General features: G+C 33.2%; 1 protein-coding gene across 1 annotated transcript in view; it reads left to right on the top strand.

Annotated features, from left to right (window-relative positions):
• Positions 1 to 24,564, top strand: part of MAP3K21 (mitogen-activated protein kinase kinase kinase 21) — a 68,695-nt gene that overhangs the window by 20,313 nt on the left and 23,818 nt on the right. The window contains exons 2-5 of the mRNA XM_051993593.1: positions 5,744 to 5,924; positions 15,202 to 15,350; positions 16,163 to 16,338; positions 21,770 to 22,010. Of these exons, the coding sequence (XP_051849553.1) occupies positions 5,744 to 5,924; positions 15,202 to 15,350; positions 16,163 to 16,338; positions 21,770 to 22,010 (747 nt within the window). The remainder of the gene's footprint in view (positions 1 to 5,743; positions 5,925 to 15,201; positions 15,351 to 16,162; positions 16,339 to 21,769; positions 22,011 to 24,564) is intronic.

Raw genomic sequence — 24,564 nt, 5'->3', positions numbered from 1 at the left:
TGTGTATATTGTTCCTCAGACTTTTTCCAATAACCATCTATGTATCCTTTTCTATTCCATTATTATTTTTTAGAGAAAAATAGAAGCAATAGGGAAGATCATTAGCAACAGGTCCTCCCTGTCCTTAACCTACTCCTAAGGAAACAGAATGCACAAGAATAAGCTCAGTAGGCATGTGTATAGCTTAGAAGATAGATTCTTAAAAGGCAATTTGTCTCTTTATGTTTTCTAAGGATGTGCTTATGTCTCCCTATGTTATTCTGCTTTATATAACATAAATTCCAGCACATTGATAGTCTTCCTTGAATTTGACTTCCTTTTTCTCCCTCTATGCCATTGCATAACCTATTGTCCATGTCTAAGTAGCAATCTCTTTTTGGCTTTGACTTTAAGAATTCTCAATGCTACCTCCAAATTAGAACTTTTATTGATTCCCAGATTTTTTTTCTCTGCTTGATTCATCCTTAAATTACCTTATAATTTATTCATCCCTCCCAATAGAATGTAAGGCCCATGGATCAGGGACTGTTTTTTTTTTTTTTATTTTTGTCCAGCTGAGTTGACTGTCCATTGCTCAAAACTCTTCACTAATTTCCTGTTGCAAAGAGTAAAATTAATACTTCTAGCCTGTGTTTCATGATTTCCGTAATTGGTCCATTCTATCCTTATACCCTTTATTTATGTACTACTTTTATCTATCCTTTTTATCTGCTTTGCCTAAACTGGACACTCACTGTCTCCTGGATGAGTTTTATTTTTTCCTACGTCTATCCCTTTATTTGTGTTGTTTCCTCAGTCTGGAATGTCATTCTTTCCTCTTTTTTACCCATTGAAGTTCTTCTCGTCCTTTAAAGCCAGAATCAAATGGCTGTAATGGTTGGTGTTTGTACATTTTGTCCCTTTGACAGCAAGGTCAAAGTGGGAGTAAGGGTGTTACTGACATATTTAGTGGTACCTTGTTCACTGAAGTTTTACTTTTGCCATGTTTTATGGTCAAGTAAAGCTGCCTTTTTTTTTTTTTTAAAACCCCCCAGCACTGGGACACTGGTTGTGGAGGTGAGAAAAACAGGAGACTTGAAATAATTTTTGTAGCTACTAATGAAGACCAATACTAGATTGATGGTAGCTGTAGGAATAAAAGAAAGAGAGTGGATATTATAAGCCTTAACAACTGATTATATGTGGAACATGAGGGAAGAAAATTAGAGATTACACCTTTTTAGAACATAGATGACTGACATGGTAAATGCTATTATTAGCAAATACAGAATCCTGTAAGGGTGAACTGATGGATAAAAAAAATTTCAATGTTCACAGTGTTTTTTAAGTAATTTGAGATTGGGTTTTAAAAATTTAGGAGAATAGTCATGCCTCATGCTATTGATTTGATAGTTATCTGTTTGGAGATGGTAGTTAAGCCCATAGGAACAAAGAAGCATAGGTAATACAGCATATTAAGTAATCAACAGTAGAGTGATTAAAAGAGTTAAGAAGAGAACTAAGAGAGGATAATACTTGTGTTCTAGGAAAAGTATAGTCAGAAAAAAAAAGGAAATGGTTTACAATAGTGGTATTAAACTCAAATTGAAAGAGATCCCTGAAGGTTTTGCATGTTGACTTAGAAAACCACAAATTAACATTATCTGTGTTGCATTCTAGTTTTAAAATTTTTTCTTAAGCATTCCCCAGTTACATTTTTATCTTGTTGAGACTGCAGCATTGCTTTCTTGTAGACCATGGGAAGTTTGACACCTCTGGTCTAGTGTCAAAATAGCAGATATGTTTAATAGATGGAATACTAAGGAAAGGTCTTACAGTTTAGAAATAAAGCAATGATTAATGATCCCTTAAGAAAGTTCATTAATAGAGTTGGTAGTGGAAGAAGAATATAATCTAGATTATAGAATATTGTGGAATGAAGTAGATTACTTTTTCAAGTCTATTCAACAGCTATTTGTTAAATATTTGCTATGTTCCAGGCATTATTAGGCACAAGGATACAAAGACCAACAGTGAAATGATCCTTGACCTGAAAGAGCTTATATTTATCTTGAGGAGGGAGAGATTGTGTGTGTGTGTGTGTGTGTGTGTGTGTGTGTAAAAGTAAAGGCAATAATGTATACAAAATATTTTGAAAAGAGGTAGCTCTAACAACTGGGAAGATTGGAAAAGCCTGGTAGAAGATAGCACTTGAGCTAATAACCTTAGAATGGAACTACCTATTGCCAGTAGTAGAGTTGAAGAGGAAGAACATTCTTGTCATGGAGAACCCTTTGTGCAAAGGTGCAGAACTGAGAGGTGAAAGTTTATATATGAGTAAAAACAAGTCGGTCATTTTGACTGGAACCTAACATATGTAGAGGAATAGCAAATAGACTGGAAAGACAGCTTTTCATAATTTGTTTCAAAAACAGTAGTTAATTTCTATTTGATTTTGATAATAGTAAGAGAACCGTTGAAGAATTTGTAGGAGATAGGATTGGACATAGGGAAATAATGATGTGCTATGACCTGGTTTTTAGGAATATCAATTTGGGAACTGGATGATGGATTGAAGGGCAGGAGAGGCTGGAGGTAGCAATAAAGATGAAAATGATGAAAGTTTAGAGTAGTTTGTGATATGACTAAATAAAAGAGAATAAATATGTTTGGTAGTAAACCAAATAAGACGGTGATAGGAGGTGAGGGAGAAGAAAGAGTCAAGGATGATTGCAAGGTTGGGGACCTAGATGACTGGAAGAATAGTGATGCCCTTCATAGAAAAAAATAAATTAGAGTGAGAGGGAGGTTTTGAAAAAAGGATAAACAATTCTGTTTTGGATATCTTGAATTGGTGATGAAGGAATGGAACCCAAAAGAGGATAAGTAGATTTGGTAGTCAACTACGTAAAGATAATAAATGAACACATGAGATTTTATAAAATATAAAAAGAGAAAGTAAAGAAAAGATGAGACCCAGAACAGAGCCCTAGAGAATACTTACATAGTAGGGGCAGCTAGTAGGTATAGTGGATAGAGTAAAAAAAGGAATTTGTAACATGGATGATAATCCAACCCAGAAACTGAGAGGTAACAGCTAGACACATAGAAAGAGAAACAAAAGAAAGCAATGTCAGGAAAATCCAGTATTCAGGAGGAGGGTGTGAGTTCAGTATTATCAAAAGCTATAGAAAAGTCGAGAAAGATGGGGACTGGGAAATGTCTATTGGATCTAACAGTTGAGATATCTTCATAACTTTGGACAGAACAGTTTTAATTGAGTAGAATAGTCAGAAGACTAAGGTTGAGAAGTTAATGGGTAGTAATTGGAACCAATAAATAGAGCTCCCACCCCCATCCCGAGGCAATTGGGGTTAAGTGACTTGACCAGGGTCATACACTTAGGTAGTGTTAAGTATCTGAGACCACATTTGAGCTCAGGTCCTCCTGAATTCAAGGCTGGTGTTCTATCCACTGCTCCACCTAGCTGCCCCAATAAAGCTTTTTTTAAAATGAGTTGTGTTGTGAAAAGGAGAAAAATTATAGGATTGTAACTTAATTAGCTGGCACTATCAAGTAAATATTTTTAAGAGTGGGGGGAGATGTAGGCATCTTTGTTATAAGGGAAATAATAGAAAAATAGGGAGAAGGGATAATTAAAAAGACAAGCTATGAAGGAGACAGACAGAAAGAGTTGGGATCAAGAGTAAATGTGTAGAGTGTTTGACAGTCTTCCTCTAAGACTAGGGTAAAGAACTGAATGAAAATTAAATGAAAGGGCTTTTATTAAGCATGTACTATGTATGAGGTACAATGTTAATGTGAGAAATATAAATACAAACACGAGACCTTAGTCTTGTACTTCTGGAACTTATATTCTAATGTTGTATAAGAAAGCACATAGGGGAATAGTGGCAAAGAAGGAAGTTATGGGGTGGGAAATCATAGAGCTGGTCAATTGATCTATAGAGCGATTGATTAACTCACCTTTTCTGGAGCAGTGGTAACATTGCAATTATTAATTATCATTCTCAAAGCAAAAAATAGGAAAAAAGATGAGGAGAGAGGGTGGGCTCAAGTAGACTGGTGACAAAATGGTCCAAATGAATGTCTGGATGAGTTGTGAAGACTTATTTTGTTTGGGACCAGCTAGGTAGAGTACATTATATGAGTTAGCAAATGCCAATCAAAAATACTTGGCTTCAGCATGAGAGTTCCAAAGGTGAATAGATTAATTCATCAGTGAATTGGGGGCATGGTTACTGGAAGTCCAAATCTAGAAGATGCTGCATAGCCAAATGGTGAAAAGTTAGATGACAAAGAAGATGACAGAAGGGCTGAATGAGATGTAAAGCATACTTTTTTTTCCCCCTAAAGCCATTTGGGTATTATGGATTAGATAAGTTTACATTCACTTTTTAATGCAGTTCAGTCCCAAGGTCAGACAGTGAGGGATGTTGAGAGCATTTGAAGTGTAGATTCTTTGCATTTTCCAATAAAAGTAGGAGGTAACCTCTTCTGCTGAGAATAGATGCTATTTTTTACTTTTTCTTTCTTTTTTCTTTTTGATCTGATTTTTCTTATGCAGCAAGAGAATTGTATAAATATGTTTATACATATTGGATTTAACATATTTTAACATGTTTAACATATATTGAATTGCTTGCTATCTAGGGGAGGGAGTGGGAGGAAAGGGGGAGAAAATCTGAAACAAAGGCTATGCAAGAGTCAATGTTGCCAAATTATCTGTGCATATGTTCTGAAAATAAAAACTTTATTTAAAAAAAGAGAATAGGTGGTAATTGAATTATCAAAAATGATTAACATTGCTCTGCATCTCACAAGGCTCAAGAAAGCAGAAAGAGATGAAGTGACTAGAATCTATATTAAGGAGATAGTTGTTTTCTGTTTTTTTTTTTTTTTTCTTTTCTTTTTTTAAGTGGAGAGAGGTGTATTAATAGGAAGTAATAATCAGATATAAGAATTTCAGAGTTTTGGATTATGGAAGAAATCAAAGGTTATTGCTGTTGTGACTAAGTTGGAAAAATGGCTTAAGTTACAGTATTTGAAGAGGTAGTTGAACTGAAAAGCTAGTGTGCTTGAGGTTTTATGGATGTAAATATTGAAATATCTACGTATAAGGTCAAGGGTTTAGATGTTTAAGAGAAAAAGTGATCCAGTTAAACTTTTTGAGAAGAAATAATGACCTGAATGCATGGGTAATTTCCATGGCAATTTTAGTTGCCTTTGGTCCTGAGCAGGAGTGTATATGTGATCTGGAAAGCCAGAGTTCAGAAAGGGGACACAGTAATGGTAAAAATAGATAGCAGTAGTTTTTTGTTTTTTTTTTGTTTTTTAATAAGGGAAAGAAAGAAAATCTAGGAAAGGGGTTATAGTCTGCTAGAATTTTTTGTTACAATTGAGGAAGAAAATTGAATGATGCTCTACTAGTGATTCATAGTATCCATCCTCTGGTCCTGGTGGCTGTTTTATGATACTTTGTTTAGGGCTATATCTCATTACTTTGTTCTAAGGTGTTATAGAAGAAGGGGTATCCAAAGGATATTGTCTTTGAAAAAGAATAGAAATGAAGTGGAGGTAGCTTTATGACATAGAGAAATCAAGGAAGATTTTTTTTATTAAAATTAGGATTTATGAAATCTAAGCAAATGTGAAGTAGCCGATAGAGAGATTTAAAATGTCAAAGCATATTTAACAATTTTGTTGGCAAATTGAAATCTCCCCATTTCTCTATTTTTTGCAGTTTTACTACTTGAGAAGATAGAACATGATGACATCTGCAATAAAACATTGAAGATTACAGATTTTGGTCTGGCTAGGGAATGGCATAGAACAACCAAAATGAGTGCAGCTGGTACATATGCATGGATGGCACCTGAAGTTATCAAGTCATCCTTATTTTCTAAAGGAAGTGATATCTGGAGGTAAGTGCCCATATTCATTTGGCTTTTATAAACAACTCTGGTGAAATTAGTTACTGTGCTTTAAGATACTAAGTTCTTTTCCAGGAATATTTTCTGTTTATGGTTTCTCCTTGTAAACTTTTAATCCAGTTTAAAAATAGATCAGGATAGATATTGAGGTTTTTATTTTCAGAAAATCTCTACTTGTTGGCTCACTCTTATTATTTAATGCTTGTAGGGATACATTATGACTAGTCACAAGGAAGATTAATCTGGCAATTGTATAAAATTGTATAAAGAAATAGAGGCCTTTTTTTTGGAGTAAAATAGCTAACTCTTTATTTTGTAGATTTATAAGCTATGTAATGTCAAGTCAAGTCACTTAATTTCTTAGAACCTCAGTTTCCTTATATATAAAATGTATATATACTACTTAAATTGCAGGGTTAATAAAGTACTTTGCAGACCTTAAAATGCAATATAAATGTTAGTACTTTTTTATTGGAGGAACAAGAGTGGAAGAGGAAAGACCTGTTAGTAGGCTACTGGAGTAGTGTAGAACCTTGTAACAAACTCTAGGGAATTTGTACTAAGTTAATAGCTATAATAATAATAAAAGAGAAAGGAATATAAGAGATTCTTTATATCATGAATTGTTTGTAGATTTAAAGACAGCCCCGTATTGCCAGGAATTGGTAATAGACTAGATAAGAAGTTTGGAAAAAAAGAGTCTGAAGCTTTCAATTCGAGAGAATAAAGAAATGATATCTCAGATAGAAATAGTGAAGTTGGAAAGAGGAGTAGCTTTAGGAAGTAAAATCATGAGTTCAGTTTTGTTTATTTGGAACTTGATTCAGCTGAGACATCTAGGTAGATGAATAGTAGTGCATAGTAGAGAGAATAGTAGTATACTTCACTTTAAGCAACTTAGAATTTATAAGAAATTACTAACTTCACAAAAGGTTTTTGCACATAATTCTTTTAAATTGATGAAAAAAACAACTACTTAAAAAGTAGATTGAGCCAAATGGACATAGAAAAGCTAACTGAAGAAAATAACTCCTTAAAAATTAGATTTGGATAAGCTAATGACTTCATGAAATATAAAAAAGAAGATCAAAAAAAAGAAAAATGTAAAATATCTCCATGGAAAAACAACTGACCTAGCAAATAGATCCAGGAGAAATAATTTAAGAATTTTTGGACTAGAAAGACATGATCAAAACAAAAGGACCTGGACATTATACTTTAATCAATTATCAAAGAATAGGTCTCTGTTATTCTATCACAGAGTTAAATTTGGGAAATGACGCCTTCATAAGAGATACTAAAATATATGTATAACTGAGCTAAATTTATAAGAATACAAGTCTTTCCACAATTGATAAATGGTCAAAGGATATGTATGTTTTCAGATGAAGAAATCAAAGCTCTCTATAGGCAAATGAAGTGATTTAGAACATTTTAAAGTAGAGAAATGCAAATTAAAACAACTCTCAGATATATCAGATTACCTAATGTGACAAAAAAAGAAAAAATTATAATGGAGATATGGGAAAATTGGGACATTAATGCCTTGCTGATGGAATTGTGAACTGATCAAGCCATTCTGGAAAGCATTTTGAAAATTTGCGACAAGGACAAGGAAACTATTACACCCTTTGAGCCAACAATACAACTTCTAAGTCGGTATCCCAAAGAGATCATTAAATGACTACATTTGCAAAAATGTTTATAATAACTCTTTTTATGGTGGTAAAGTATTGGAAACTGAAGGGATGCCCATCAATTGGGAAATGGCTAAAAAAGCTGTGGTAGATGAATGTAATAGAATACTATTATGCAATAAGAAATGAACAGGTAGATTTCAGGAAAAAAAAAAAAGGAAAAACTTGTACGAACTGACGCAAAGTGAAACGAGCAGAACTCTGAGAACATTGTACACAATTTCATCAACATTGTGTGATAATCAGCTGTGAATGATTCAGCAACACAATGATCTAGGACAAGTACACAAGATTTTTATACTTATTTTATTTTTTTCATGTTTTTCTTTTGTTATGTTTCTTCTTTCACAGCTGTGATTAATATGGAAATATGTTTTAAGTGGTAGCATATATATAATAACATATCAAATTGCCTACTATTTTAGAAAGAGGAGAGGAGGAAGGAAGAAAAAATTTGGAACTCAAAATTTTTTTTAAAAATTAACACTAACAATTGTCTTGACAAGTAATTAGAAAAAATAAAATACTATTTAAAATGTTTTTGATTTTCAAATATGAGACTCAAGAGAAGCATAAAAAGGTAAAAAGGCAAGGGGAAAGATGAGGAATTTAATATGACTAAAATGTTTGCATCACTACATAGGAAGGTCAAACTTGTAACTCTTAAGAACTATATCAGTATTTGCAGTTAGGAGTATCTATAGACAAAAGGTGTAGATATAATGTAACTCTGGGATAATATTCTTCCTTTTAAAAAATAATTAAAGGGTAAAAAGGGAGACTAAACTGGGAACAGAAGGAAAGTAGAAGGAGAATCTGGGAAAATTATCTTACATGAATAGGTGTGAAAGAATGATTAGAGGAGAAGGTAGGAGGTGGGACAGTAGCCCTTACTTGAATTTTACTCTTATCATGATTGCCTAAAAGTGTAAATAATATACAATCAGTTAGGTATAGAACTCTATTTTACCTTTTAACTAAATAGAATGGGGAGGAGATTAAGATAAGTAAAGGTCATTGAATAGAGAGTAGATTGGATGAAATGATGGCCAGAAGCAAAATACTGGTGATTAGGGACAGGGTGAAAGCAGAAAAGGATATATAGTAGTAAAAATAGCATGGAGGGAAATACATAGTTAATAATCATAACTGTGAATATCAATGGGATGAATTATAAAACAAAAGCAGATAGAAGAGTGGATTAAGAACCACAATCCTCCAGTACCTTATTTATTAAAAAACACACAGATAAGGCAGATGAGATAATGGTATGCTTAGAGAATCCCAGAGAATCAACTAAAATTAGCTGAAATAAAGAATAACTTTAGCAAAATAAATCCTCAATATTTCTCCAGGAGTCTACCTACAATGACAAATCCAGGAACAATATGAGCACTTATAAAACACTTATCATACAAACAAAGTCTGATTTAAATAATTGGAAAAATATCAATTGCTCATAGATAGACTAAGCCAATATAATAAAAATTCTGCCTAAATTAATTTGCTTATTCAATTTCATATCAATCAAATTCCCAAAAATATATTTTATAGATCTAAGAAAAATGAGAACAGAATTTATCTGGAAGAACAAAAGATAAGAATATCAAGGGGGAATTAATGGAAAAATTGCAAAGGAAGATGACTATCAGTTCTTTATATTATAAAGTGACAGTCATCGAAGCTATTTGGTTCTGGTAAAGAAATAGAGTTGTGGATGAGTGGAATAGATTAGGTACACAAGATAGTCATATATGATTATCATATATGACTATAGTAATCTACTGTTTGATAAACCCGATGACTTCTGGGATAAGAAGTTGCTATTTGACAAAAACTGCTGGGACAACTAGAAATACACTAGCAGAATTTAGGTATAGGCCAACATATATCAGATACCAGAACATGATTAGACATAAAGGAAGATACCATTAGCAAATAAGAAGAAAGAATAATTTATCTGTCAGATCTGTGGAAAAGGGTAGAATTTTTGATCAAAGAAAAGATAGAAAACATTACTAGCTATAAACTGGATAATTTTGATTATATGTAAAATTAAAAAGATTTTGCAAAAATAAAAGCAATGCTCCCAAATTAGAATGAAAGCAGAAAGATAGAAACAGGTGTCTCTGATAAATACAGAGAATTGAGTCAAATTTATAAAAATTCAAATCATTCCCCAATTGATAGTCAAAGGATATGAACAGCTCATTTTTAGATGAATATACATCTAATATTTCCATATTAACAGGCACTAAGAATAATTAGATTCCTAGTAGTATCAAAATTATTTCTGTGTTTTTCTAATTTTTGTAATCTCAATTTATTAAATGACTTAGAATATTAATGTATTTTATCTAAGCATCAGTTGTTACTTCAAAGCTAATAAAATATATAATTAAATCTTATTACACATTTTTGAGTTAAAAATATCAAAGCACTATACAATTGTTAAGTAATTACCTCTTAATCCTCACTGTCCTTCTGATGTGTGACTCAGCTACAAAGATTAATATATCTATCACTAACTGTATTTTATATATGAAATTCATTACTAACTACATCAGTTGCAAAACATTAGTAGGGTTAGGTTTACTTATCTCAGTTTATTCTTCTGTCCCCGTGGTTCCAAACAAGTTGCTTGTTTGTTTTTAAATGTATGCTAATTTAAATCAGTGGGTGCTATCAAATTATTTGTTTCTCATACAAAAAGTATTTATCTCATTATTTAGTTCTTTGAATAAAACCATAAAAGATTCTGAAGCTACAAAGTATTCTAATATAAACCCTATTTTGAGATCTCTGCTCTAAATATAGTCCATTATGGTACTGAACAACCTCATTTACATTCTGCCTTTAATGATCCCCTTGAATATGAAAATCCTCATATTCTCATGTACATTCTCATATTAGGCTTTTATAACCTCACAGTTAATTTAAAATTAAATGATATATTATTTCTTTATTCTTTAAAATTACTTCCTCAAAACTGTATTTGTACCAATTCAGTGAATTTACATCTCAGAATTATCATCTCAGACTCTTCTTGTCTTTAATCGTATTTTCAATTGTTTACCAAGTTGTATTGATTCTTCTTCCATTCTTTTGTATGTTTTCTCCAATCATCACTACTACAATTAAGACCTCTATTTCCTTTTGCCTAGATTATTGCATTATCTTTTTAATTATTTTCTCTGTGTCAAGTTTCTCCCCTTTCCCATCTATACAGCTTCCAAATTGGGGATTAGGAATAGGACCTGGACCTGTGACTTCCCTAGTATGGGGAGTGAGCGCCCAGTTGACAAAACTGCTTTTTGTATGAAGGTCAGCATTTTTTCTTCAACTTAAGTGTTAGAGAATTGTTGCCTAGAATAGAAGTATCAAACTTCAGAAATCCAAAGTACATCCTGAAACAGATTGAAATATTATTGGGAAGTATTTAACAGAATCAGTAAAAATATATTATATCATAGAAAATCATATATTAGCTTTTTCTAAATTAATATGCTGCCCACAGAGATCCCCTTCTATTTTAATTTGATACCATGGACCTGGAAAACTAAGAGGTTATGGGATTTGCCTAGCCAGCATCTTACAAAGCCCAGATTAGCTTTCTCAAAGGCTGTACTAGAGCCCAGTAGTAAATAGATCACCATTAGAATTTTTTAAAACTATACTAATATTCTTCATGCTCAGATGTATCATATTCTTTAATTTAGGTTGTTCTTTGTCCCCAAATCTGACTTGAATAGAAAAGATTAAGAGATATGAAAACAAAGTGCTAAATGTCAAATATTTTACTCATTGTAATTGAAAAAAATGTTTTTAGAATATACTACCACCATTTTGATTGGGATTGTATGTTCTTTGGAAATTTTATATTTTTTTAGTGTTTATCTGTAGTTTTTTTTTTTTTTTTTTTTTTTTTTCCCTTTCAAAGACATTTCATTTTAGCACTGTGGCTTACATTCATTTCAGTATGGGTATTTTAGCTTTTCTGAGGACAAATATAATTATTCTGTACATTGTTATTTCTTTTTAAATGTTTACTTCAAAATTAATATGTTATGTCCAGTGTACAAGAGAGGCTTATAGAAATTGGAAGGAAAATTAAAGAATTGGCCAGGAAAGAGAAATAGAAAATAATTGGAAGAGTTATATAGACATTTTGAATCATGTATCCACATATAATAGCAAACTTGGAACTTTGTGAACAATGCCAATTTAGCCAAAATACTTCATAAATAGAAATATTCTTTTAATATGGTCATGCCTGATTCATACAGTGGTTCTGATCTTCTCACTTAAGATCCCTTATACCCCTGTATTCCTTGCCTTTCAGTTGAGAACCTTACTTCCTAATTTATTAAGAAACTGAAAAGCATTTATCATGAACTCTGACTTTGTTTCTTTCCATATCTCTGCATCATCTCCCAAATGCCTTTTTTTTGTTTCAGTCACTAAACAACTGACACCTTTCCTTGCTAAGGACAAATCCTCTGCCCTTTATCCTATCTATTTTCAGCTTCTCCAGGAACTGCCCCCTTCAGTCATTTTGTCTTTCTGTGGCAGTCTTTCATATGCATATCTTATATACTGTTTTCTTCATTGCTACTTACAAACATAGCCAGATCTTTCTCATACTTAAAAACATCTTTACTACTATTCTCTTTCCACCCTTTTACAGTTAAACTTCTAGGGAAAACAATCTACAGGAATTGTCATTTTATTATCTCCTACTCTCTTCTCTATCTCTGGCACTACTGCACCACAGAATCTCAGGATTTTAAGGGAACTCTTTTTTTTTTTTTTTTCCTCAAAATTAAAAAAAAAATTAATGGTATCCTATTTTTCCACTTACAAGTAAAGATGGTTTTCAACATTTCCCTCCACAAGACAGCAAGCAAACTGATACAGATTATATGTGTACAATCAGTCTTCAACATATTTCCATGAGTCATGTTAAGAAAAAAAAAATCAGAACAAAAGGATAAAACCATAAGATAACAGGAACAAAAATAGGTGAAAATAGTGTGCTTCAATCCACATTCTGTCTCCATAGTTCTTTCTCTGGTTGCAGAAGGCATTTTTCATCCAGTCTATTGGAATTGTCTTAGATGAATTTATGCTGAGAAGAGCTAAGTCAGTCGTATTTGATCATCACACAGTCTTTCTGGGCACAATGGTTTTTCCTGGTTCTGCTGACTTCACTCAGGATCATTTTATGTAAGTCTTTCCAGACTTTTCTGAAATCAGGCTGTTCATTACCATAATTCATTTACCTACTCCCCAACTAGTGTGCATCCATTCTGTTTCCATTTCCTTGTCACCACAAAAAAGAGCTGCTACAAATATTTTTGCAGGTCGGGACCTCCTTCTTTTATGATTTCTTTGGGATACAGACCCAGTAGTGGTCCATTTGGATCAAAGGATGTGTCCAGTTTTACAGTGCTTTGGGCATAGTTTCAAATTGTTCTCCTGAATGGTTGGATCAGTTTACAACTCCACCAATTATTTATTAGTGTCACCATTTTCTCACATCCCCTCCAGTGTTTTTGATTATCTTTTAAAGGGAACTCTTAAGACGACTAATCTGGAAGAGAATCTTGGCATATCCAGTTTATCTTTTGCCTGAACAAGATTTTTGTGTGTGGTCAGTGTTTTGGTATGTTTTCCTTTTAGTGTCCTTTTTGTTACAAAAGAGAAGGCAAAAGTGAATTAGGAAATGCCAAAAAAAAAAAAAAGAAGAAGAAAGAAGAATGTTAAGCATTATAAAATATACAGGAAAAAACAAAAAAAAATTTAGGAGACACAAAAACAATTTTGTTGCTACTTTGTTCAATTCTGATTAAGATTTAGAAGTTATTGGTATAACAGATAACTCTTTTAGCTGGTTGTTTTTATTTATTGCAATGCTTGTGTTAGTGGATAGTTAAATTGATAATAAAAATAAAGTTTTAAAAAATTTCCTGTGACAGGGAGTTCAGTTCTTCATAAGAAAGTTCATTCTTCTTTCATATCCAACCATTCGTTAGGACAGTTTTCTCATGTATCAGTACTAAATTTGCTTCTTTGCAGCTTCTGCTTACTTCTACTCATTGCTTCTGGTTTTGTCCATTGTAGCCAGGCAGGTAGTCTCCTTTCCTCAAGATGGCCTTTTAAATACTTGAGGACAGCTAGCATTGCCCACATTTCATTTTCTTTAGGATAAGGATCAGTAGTACTGGTATGAGCTTGAGGCTCTTTATTATCCTGCTTGCCCGCTTTTAGACATTCTTTAGCTTATCATATTTTTCCTACAATATTACACACAGAACTATATGTTCAGCTCTGCCTAGACCAGAAAGGTCTCACTTTTTCTTCTTTTGTTTTTTTCTTTCTCATCTTTTGTTGTGATTTTTCTCTCCCAACATAATTCATAAGGAAATATTTTTTAATTAATGTCCATGAATTACCAGAAAAAATTTTTAAAAAATTATAGAATATTTTTCCTGATTTTAATATAATGAAGTAGTAGTAATAATATTTATTTATATATGTATATGTAAACATATATGGTTTTCTAAGTCAGTATGAGGCCTATAGGAAGTCTTTTGTACAGTATAGTGGTTCATATTTCTGTTTGAGTTTGATACTGTTAGCCTAGACTACTAAAAAGTTTAAGTGACTTAGCTGTGATCTCACAGTCGGTATATGTCAGAAATGGGATTTGAGCTCAGGTCTTTTGTTCAAGGCAAGGTCTCTATTCATGATGCCATGTTGCTTTTTACTTTGTTATATATGTATATGTATATATACATGTATGTATGTGTGTGTGTATACACACACACACATACATACATACAATTTTTTGGAAGATGGGGATTAGTTGCTAAAGGGATCAGGAAAGGCTTCTTCTAAGAGGAGATATTTTGAGCTAAATTATGAAAGGAACTATTTCTTGTGAAAGGGAAGTGAAGAAATGCATTCTAGGTATGAGAGACAACCTGTGCAAAGGCACAGTGGTGGAGATGCCATATTTTGTATGAATAGAGGAACATTAAGTGGAACCATTTGGTTGAAGTATATAGTTTGTGAAAAGCAGTAATTTATAACCATCTTGGAAAAGTAAGCCAGACTTGGATTATAAAGGGCTAAATGCCAAGCAAAATAGTTTGTATTAATCCTAGAAGCAAGAGGAAGCCACAAAAGATTTTTGAAGAGAGCTATTATAGCAGGAGAAGAAAGTAATTTAGATTTAAAAAGTGAGTGTGAGAGACAAGGAAGTGGAGCAAAGAAATATATTTTTTTGTTTGTTTGTTTTTAGAAGTTTGGGTGTGAAACGATAGAGACATTTTGGATAACACTTAAGGGAATGGTAGGATTAAGGAAAGGTTTGGGAATCTTTGTTCTAAGATGCAGGAAACTTGAACATGTTTATAAGCAGCAATGATAAAAGCAATGAATAAGAAGAGATTGAAGATTAGCCAAAGGAAGGTAATGGTTACCAATTTTGTATCGATATTGGAAAGACACCATTTAATTCTTTTATTTTAACTATTTTAATCTACGTATTAAAATTTGCTTTGTAGTTACGGAGTGTTGCTGTGGGAATTGCTTACAGGAGAAGTTCCCTATCGCGGCATTGATGGCCTTGCTGTGGCTTATGGAGTAGCTGTCAATAAGCTCACTTTACCAATTCCATCTACGTGTCCTGAGCCATTTGCTAAGCTAATGAAAGGTATCTCTTTGCAGCTTCTGCGTCTTGTGTATTTGTGGGGACAATGAAAATAACTCATTAGATTTTGTTGTTGTTAGGGAAGTTAAGGTTGTGGTTTAGATTTAGTTTAATGGTAGTAAATATATAGCAATTATTTTATACTTTTTGATACAAAATATCATATCTTTAGGAAACTCTTTTAAAAAATCTAATCATATCATTGATTCAGTTATATAAAAATATTTTATTGTTGTATCTAGATAAATTAGACATCAGTTATAGAATTCTTCTACAATATGGATATACTCCTAAATCTGTACTTTAAAATTCCTCCTAAGGGTCAAAAAAACTGCTTTTAAATCTCAACAATCTTAGCACAGTGTAGGTCATTTGATTCTTTCCCCTTTTGTAATTAAGTAACACTTTTTAGCCAGGGATCTGTTAGATGATTTATTTCTTAAAGATTCCTTCATGGTTGTAGAACTTCCATTTCTTTTGTTTGGGTTCATACAACATTATTTAGATTATGGTGACTTGGATGGCTAAATTTCAGAAATTAGTTATACGGCATGAAAATCCTCTGTCTTTCAATAAATTATTTATAATAACATCACTACCAAATAGGTGCTGTGCAAAATTAATTATTTTTGTTTCAGTCAGGAAATTATCAAATGGCTTAGTATTGATAGCAGTATTAGTGATTCAATATTAAATTGAAAATATTTTAGTTAAATTTGGCAATTAAGCTTTCACTTCTGAAATATCAGAATAATCTTGTAAATAAACTGAATTTTTTCAAGCTATGGAATTTATGCCATTCTGATTTATTCTAGAATGCTGGGAGCAAGATCCACACATTCGGCCATCATTTGCTTTAATTCTTGAACAGCTGACTGCCATTGAAGGTGCCGTTATGACTGAAATGCCTCAAGAGTCCTTCCATTCTATGCAAGATGATTGGAAACTAGAAATTCAGCAAATGTTTGATGAATTGAGAACTAAGGAAAAGGTAAGTAGAATCAATTTTCTGATAATGGAATATATGTGTTAAATGTCTAAGAAAATAAAAAACTGATAACTTTTGTTAATTTTGACCCACAATAATCCCAGACAACTTTATTGATGATTGTTTTCATGCAAAACTTCTTTAGCCAGTATATGTTAATTTTGAAATGCAGTGTGGTGATAAATTCATCAACATATGGTATGGAAGAAAAATTTATAGGCAGTTGGTGTCATAAAATACAATAGAAGATAAGAAATTAAAAGAACAAAGAAAAGACATTGAGGAAGCTAGCTTTAGTCTAATTTCTCAATCAGAATAGATCAGAATATATGTCTAAGTGGGGAAATAGCATAAAATTTATAATGTTTTAATATAAATGCTGGCTTGTGTTATTTATTAATTTTTTTGTTGAAATTTTGGTTGGTTTTTTTTTTTTTGTTTGTTTGTTTGTTTTTTTGGTGTCACCTTCATGTACCATTCTTTCTTCCCCCTCTCTGTCTTTGTCCCTCTCTCTCCCTCCGTCCCTCCTCTCCTCAATTCTGCAAAGAAAAATTCAGGATGACATGATGATTCTTTTCAGGACTATGATTGGGATTTTTAAAAGCAAGAAAATGAAGTAGATTTTCCACTATATTTAGGCATTCCATGGATCAATATTTATTTATTTATTTATTATCCCTTTAGTTAAGTGAACTCAAAGCTGTATTTATGCCAGGCATAGCAGGACACATCTATGGTCCCTGCTATTGGGAAGGTAAGGCTGATGGAAATCCTGAGCTTGGCAGCTCTGAGCTTCAGTGAGCTAGGCTAATTGGATGTCCAGCATTAAGTTTGGCATTACTATGGTGAACCTGCAGAAAGGGAGGTGGTATGAGAAGATTGGAAACAAAGATTAATGCTCCCATAACAGTCATAATGGTGCTTGCTAGGTCCATGAGTAGCCCTTGCACTTTCATCTCAATGAAATGAAGAAATTCAGATTTTACCAAAAAAAAAAAAAAAAAAAAGGCTAGTATATTAAGAAGTCAAAGATTTATATACTAGTACAAAATCTAGACTACAGAACAGGAGGAAATTTACTTCATCTTGTGGTATTAAAAACTTTTTTTTGGGGGGGGTCCAGAGCTGTGATTATTCATTTTAGGAAATTATTGATGAGGAAATTTCTTTTACCAGTGTATATTTGTAATAGTTGTGATACTTAATAGTTTTAAAGAATTGTTCCAAATTTAGGTACAAATCATATACACATATTATGTTTTCTTGAACCCTTACTTCTAATAGGCCCTGATCCTCACACTTATTCCAAGCTGAGTATTAAAAGATAAAGTATAATAGGATATTCTACAATGTATTTTAAAACCCATGTTGTAGTCTCAACAGACTCCCTCATGTCCTTGAACTTTTCAACTAACATTCATTTTAATTGTTCTTTGTAACTAAAACCAGTTCTATTTTAAAGACCTCATCTCTTGGATTTCATTCCATTGGGTCCCTAAACCCTTCCACTCATCCTGACCCCGAGGGGTGAGGAGGGAAAGAATAGATTGTCCCTTGTGCTCCATTGTTGCTTCCAGAGCCTGCCACCATCCTTCATTGATCTTTTTTCTTTTGTTTATGCTTCCTCTCTCCATCCTTGTAGATGCCATTCACTGAGCTCCAATTAGTTCTTCTAACTGGGGCAGCATATTTTTCTTTGCCCACCTACTCCTCTCTACCACTTCTCCTGTCATTCTTCTGGGAGGATACAGTGTTGATGTTGCTGACCCTTCTTAGCCTGAGCTAACAGTTTTGTAGTCTCTTCTGCATCTTCTTTCAGTTGAATATTGACCAGTGATACTGAGAGACTGCTATAAGTACCAGTAGGCAGAAATAAGAAAATGTCAGATGTGGGGACCTGACTGGGTACATCTTCAGAAGAAATAAAGGAGTTGGGAGGAGAAGATGGTTGAGGAATGCAAAAAGAGCAAAGAAAAAGGGCCTGGGACCAAGCTCTAGGTTTTATACACAAGCATTAAGGACAGGATATAATTAATAATCTTTGAAGGGAAACTAAGAAAGAGTGGCTAGAGAGGTAAGAGAGCTGGGAGAAGACTGTGTCACAAAAATCCAGGGAGTTATTCAGAAGGGGGTGGTCAGGGGTATCAAAAGCTAAAGATTGGTCAGAAAATAATGACAATTTAGGGGAAAATAGTCATTGGATTTAGCAGTAAAGGCATTGTTAGGGATCATTGGAGAGAATGGCCAGACTGCAGATACTTTAGAAGTTACTGGTGGATGAGAAAGTAGAGACACTGTTTATTGACAGCTTTTACTAAGAATTTGGCTGTGAAAATAGGACAAATGATTAGACATATCTTTTGAGAAAAAAATTAAACAATCAAATTTAGATATGTCTTCTCTCTCTCTTTTTTTTTTTTAGATTTTTTTGATAGTTGTGTACTTTAGCCTTTTATTTTATTTTGGAGTTGTTATATGAAACTAAAATACTTCTTTTTGCAAGCTTCTGAATTTATTTTGTAGTTAGAATTAGAGTTCAAACTTTTCCAGTTTGAACATTTTAATTTTTTTTGATGGAATCAAAAGCATCATATATGTTTTTGTCATCTGTTTTTTAAGATAAGAGACATAAGACTTAGAATTAATGGTCAGTAACTTGGCTCTTTTTTTGTGTGTTATTCAGTAAACTCTAGGACTCCATAGATACTAGTTCCTCCTGGGATTCTTGGCTTCTTATCTGTGTGTGTCTGTCTTTGTGCATGCGGGCATGCACCTGTGTTTGATCCACTTTGAGAAATAATATTACTGTTAATGATTAACATCTGTTGCCAGGAACCTGGATTTTCCATTACTAGAATGACTAGTGCCAAGCAGTTAAATAAATATTACTATTGGTAATCTGATCAACTAAAAGAATTAATTCTCTGTGTGCTTTTTAATTTGAAAATATTCAAAAAGGCCTTAATACTGTTGTTTGTTGTTGTTGTTGTTGATTTCTTTTTTGAATGTTTAAAATCCCATTAGAGGAAAAAACTTTCCCCCTTGCTTTTTCTTTTGATCTTCTATTTTCTCTTAAACAATTTTTAAAAAGCAACTTTTCCCTACAGAGCCTTTCATTTCAAGAAAACAAACTTTTTCTGCTTCATCTTACCTATCTGGTCTCTCTCATAACAGAGACTCACATTTTTGAGAAGATATTGTCTATGCTCAGGACTAAAAAAAATATTACTCTTTTAATCACCAACTATAATCAGAAAGAAAAGCAAAATTTAGTCCTTTCTGTACCTAATTCTATTATATTGCATCTAATTTAATACTAGTATATTGATAAAAATACTGCTAGTCAGTGATTATTGGTATAGGGAACTTCCAGATGAAGAAACTCCCTCTACTAATATAAATTGGAGAGAAAGGAGAGAAAATGCTGAATTGAATTAGGTAACTGAAGAAAAATCATCAAAGTGTAAGTAAGCTAGAATAAAACTCATATGTACTAACTAGGAGAAGCTGAATTGAAAAAAAAAAAATGAACAGGTTGGATTGTAAAATATTTTTCCAGAAGTAAATCTAATTTATAAGCAGGGGTCAACATTTTCCAGTATTATTAAGTAGATATCTTAATGAATTAATAAATTGCTAAAGGTGAATAGTATTTTATGCCCAGAAGTCATTTGAATAAAGCTAGTATGCTTTAAAGCATTTTAAGTAAATTTGCCCTTCTTCCCTGCAGTCTTATTTATATTATTTCTTGGGAAATCCCTTTCTCCATACGTTTCTCTTTTGTTATTGAAAAAGTAAACTTTTAGCAAAGGTAGAATTAGTTGGATCTAAATTAGGGAAACATTTTTGTACTGATTTGCTACCTACCTATAGTAAGATTTATTTTTTGGTAGAAGCAGGGTTTTTTGGGATTGTTTTCTGTGAAGATTTGGAATTAAATTTCCATTTGATTCTATTTACAAATACTCTCTGGACAAGGAATTTTGGGGATTTTAATGTAATTTGACTTATTCCAGCCTTAGTGAATCTAACTTTTGCAATATAGTTCTTCACAAACTCAATCTTAAATGGAGAAGGGGGAGAAGGTAAAGAAGAGGGGCATATTTAAATATGACCTGTTTTTATGTAATGAGAAACTATAATACAAAGTGCATTTACATTTATAACTAACATTTTATCTGGAAAGATAGTTATGGTTTCTAAAAAAGAACTCTTCCCTCCCCTCTTCTCCTCCTCCCCCCCCTTCCCCCCAGACAATTGGGGTTAAGTGATTTGCCCAGGGCCACACATCCAGGAAAGTGTTAAGTGTCTGAGATCATATTTGAACTCAGGTCCTCCTGACTTCAGGGCTGGTGCTCTATCTACTGCACCACTTAGCAGCTCCCCTCCCCAAGAACTTTTAATAGAGTATTTTTAGATGAAATGTGGCTAGAGCGTTGTATAAATGGACTTCTTTCATTCTCTGCCAATGCTTAATTTATTAGTGCATTAATCTAGAAAAGAAAGTAAAATGATATATAGCACGAACAAGAGTATTAATGTGTTAGCTGAAGACCAAAACACAGTGCAAAAGTTTTGAGAACAAATGTTGTTTAAAATTATAGAATTGCTTAGGTATGATGTTGAATTAATAATTAGTAAGATAAAATGCTCTGTGAATTTTTAGTTCATACATTTTTTTTAATAATTGATTTTAATAAATTGTAAAGCATTTTCATGGAATTTTATTTTTCAATTTCTTAACCCATGAAGATTTGGAAAGAAGGCGAATTTTGAACATGTGTTCCCTTATATATTAAATATAATGTACTATAATGTTTGATTAGGCTTACCATATTTTAGTTTTAAGTTTCCTTTCTCTGTGAGCAGTTCTGAGAAGATCAACTCAAGTTGCTAATAATTAAGAAAGTCTGTTGAGTCCAATGTGTCTGTAAAGATTCCTTTTGAAATGTGAATAATTTCCTAAATTTATCTGTTTTTCAAGTTTGAATTTTTCCTTATTGGGCTTTTAAAAAATGGAACCTACTGAAATGTGTTGGAATTTGTCACTCGCATGAGAGGGGCCAGGTCAAGAGAGTTTGTATATATTAGAGAAATGCAAAAAGCAAGACTGAGCCTGTGCAGAGGCATTTGGGTTTAGGCTAAGTTAATAATTATGTACTGAAAAAGTCTTAGCGCTGACTTTCCTACCTACAAAAAGATCTGCCCTTTGAAGACTGAAATTACCATGTAGTTGGTGGGGAGGGAAAAAATGTTTCAACATTTCACTTTTGCATGGGAATCTTAACTACTTGGTAGAAATAGTAACATTTGTATAAATTTTTAAAAATCAGACATGTGATGTTCCCCCAAACATTAATTCAATTTTCTGTTTCTATATAGATACATTTACATATCTACATATACACATATGGTTTTTTTTGTCTTGTTTTAGGAGCTGCGATCCCGCGAAGAGGAGCTAACTAGAGCAGCTCTTCAGCAGAAGTCTCAGGAAGAATTGTTAAAAAGGCGGGAGCAACAACTAGCTGAACGAGAAATTGATGTTTTAGAGCGAGAACTTAATATTTTGATATTCCAATTAAATCAAGAGAAGCCAAATGTAAAAAAGAGGAAAGGAAAATTTAAGAGAAGCCGTTTAAAACTGAAAGATGGACATCGGATTAGTTTACCCTCAGGTGTGATTTTGATAAAAATAAGTCTTTTCTGAAATTTATCATGTATTTGGCATAAAAATGCCCTTGATCTTTGGCCCAGTTTTAACATATTTGAATTATCTAAACAATTTTGTGAATCTTTTTCTCTTAAATCTTATTACATAGAAATCAAAGGGGAAAAGATGGTTTTAAATTCAAGTTGGATGTATTTTCTTACCTCTTCCATGTGATCACAATGAATCATTCATATGCTCATAAGAGGCAACCATAAAGATATAATTATGTTATCTTTCTTTTTATGTAGTTAACTGGTACCTGTGTGTAATATGTCAGAACCACTGAATCCCAGAGTTGGAATAGTTTTCAGGGACCATCTAGTCCAATTTATACCTCTTCAGCATCCCAGCAAATAGCCCTTCAGCAGTTGCTTGTTGGTTAATTGCTGCATTCAGAGTCATTAAAATTTTACAGAAATATTGTTGTATTTTGATGTGAATTCTTTTGGTAGGTGGCAGTGTGTGGTGCAGTAGATTGATGGATCTGGAATTAGAGGGCTTAGGTTTGACTACTGGATCTCCCACTCTCAGCAGCCTTTAGTCATAGCAACAGGTACATCAGTTTCTCTTGCATTCTCTTTCTTCATGAATTGAGTGGGAGAGACTGTGCTGATGATTGCCCCAGGAATCAGCAAGGCAAGCAAGACACCTTGACACTCCTGCTCCTGACTGTTTTTGAGTATGACTTTCTTGGGTCTCATAGACTACATTTCCATTTGCCAGGAGGCTAAACTTCAAGGGAAGATCTTGAATATTCTCTTCTTCTGAATCAAAATTTCCATCTAACTTCTTATATTCTCTCTAGGCTCACTGCTCACTTTTTAGAATTGTCTCCCCATCTTAGTGATACTGAACTCCTTGTGGTAGATATGCAAACCATATTCTTCATGTTCATCTTGTTGCTAGCCTTTGATTGTTTCACTCCAGATCTTGCCTGCCCTTTCCACTGAATCCTCTGGAATTCCTTCTGCCAACCAAAAAATTTCCTTTCATCTTAAACTTCTTTCAAACTTTCTAGTCCTCAAAAGGATATAGTCCAAAAACATACCTTCACTCATCACTTTCCAGTACTGGCCCTCCTTTTTCTCATACTCTCAACTCTGCTCACGATGGGCAAGTGGAAGTACTACTTACTCTCCATTACTATTTTTAGACCTTTTATCTTCTACAATCACTAAGTAACCTTCTCTTTTAAGGTTCATACTATACAGATGTATTACAGAGTCTACATCAGGTGACTGAATGACACTTATTTATCAGCATCTAGAATATTTTCCTTCTTTCCACAGTGAATTCAGTGTATGCTCATAGGCTTTTTCACCTCCTCCTCTCTTGCAATCATGTTAAGAGATATAAAGATGTACACTGGTGCTTCTTCAAAAACCTTAACTCCCAGTTTCAGTTGCTTTGATTCCTCCATCATAGCTCAGCTATACACTTTGAGATGGTCATATTCTTAGTTTTACCATCTCCCATAAATGTTCCATGTCTCTGTTCATGAACTTGGAAAGTCTTTATCTGATCATAATCTTTCCCTATGTCTTATGACTTCACTTTTTCACCCTCTCTGTAGCCTCCATTCTCTCCACCCCTCTTATCTTTTTCAGTGTATCACTGCTGCACTGCCTATGCTCTTTCCTCCCTTCTCAATATCTACCCCTTGTTTGCTGCCCTATAGTTTCCATTTCTTATCTCTTGGTTTTCTCATCAACCATGCCTTGCCACATCTCAACCCTGAATTACTTTAAGCACTTCTTTCCATCACTCTTACTCACTTGCTTCTGAATGAGGCTACAAAGAATCTAGGAGCTCTGCCTACTAGGTCTTCTAGTAATTTATCTAATGGGACCTTCATTACTGCAAACAGAAATTCTGATCTTTCCTAATCACTTCTTTATCCCACTCTCCAGACCTTCTTGTCTCTCCTTGAGTTTTCCAGACATTCCCTTTCACTCTCTAACAAGATTTTGTAAACCCTCTGTAATCTGGTGTCTGACCTCATCATCTAACTGTAACTACCCTCTTTGGAATAACTAGTGATTTTGTAATAGCCACGTGTAAGGGTCTTTTCTTAATTTATCATTCTTGATTTCTCCATAGCATGTGACACTGTAGATCATTTCTTTGGTTATTCTTTTCTTTCTCTTAACTCTTTTTATTTGACTGTTCCTTTTCATTTCTTCATCTTCTCACATACCCTGGCTCTTGGTATTCCTTAAGTTTCCACTCTTGCCCTCTTTTTTTTTTCTTTCTTTCCAGTATAACTAACATGGTCAACTCCTCCTCAGCTCCTGTGGGTTCAGTTATTATTATCTCTGTGTAGATAATTCCTCTATCTATATAATCAGCCTCTGACTCTCTCCTGAGTCCCACATTGACAACTGTCTTTTTGACTTCTTGAATTAGATGGCAAATCTGTCATTTGATCAGTCTATCCCATATGCATAATAAACACAATATATCCAAACCAGAGTACCTTCTCTTTTCCCCCAAAACTTTGCCTCTTCTCAACTTTTATA

This window comes from Antechinus flavipes, chromosome 4, assembly GCF_016432865.1.
Source record: "Antechinus flavipes isolate AdamAnt ecotype Samford, QLD, Australia chromosome 4, AdamAnt_v2, whole genome shotgun sequence".
NCBI classification, from domain to species: Eukaryota; Metazoa; Chordata; class Mammalia; order Dasyuromorphia; family Dasyuridae; genus Antechinus; species Antechinus flavipes.
The sequence above is the reverse complement of the archived record's forward strand: the minus strand, read 5'-3'. Positions and strand labels throughout refer to the sequence as shown.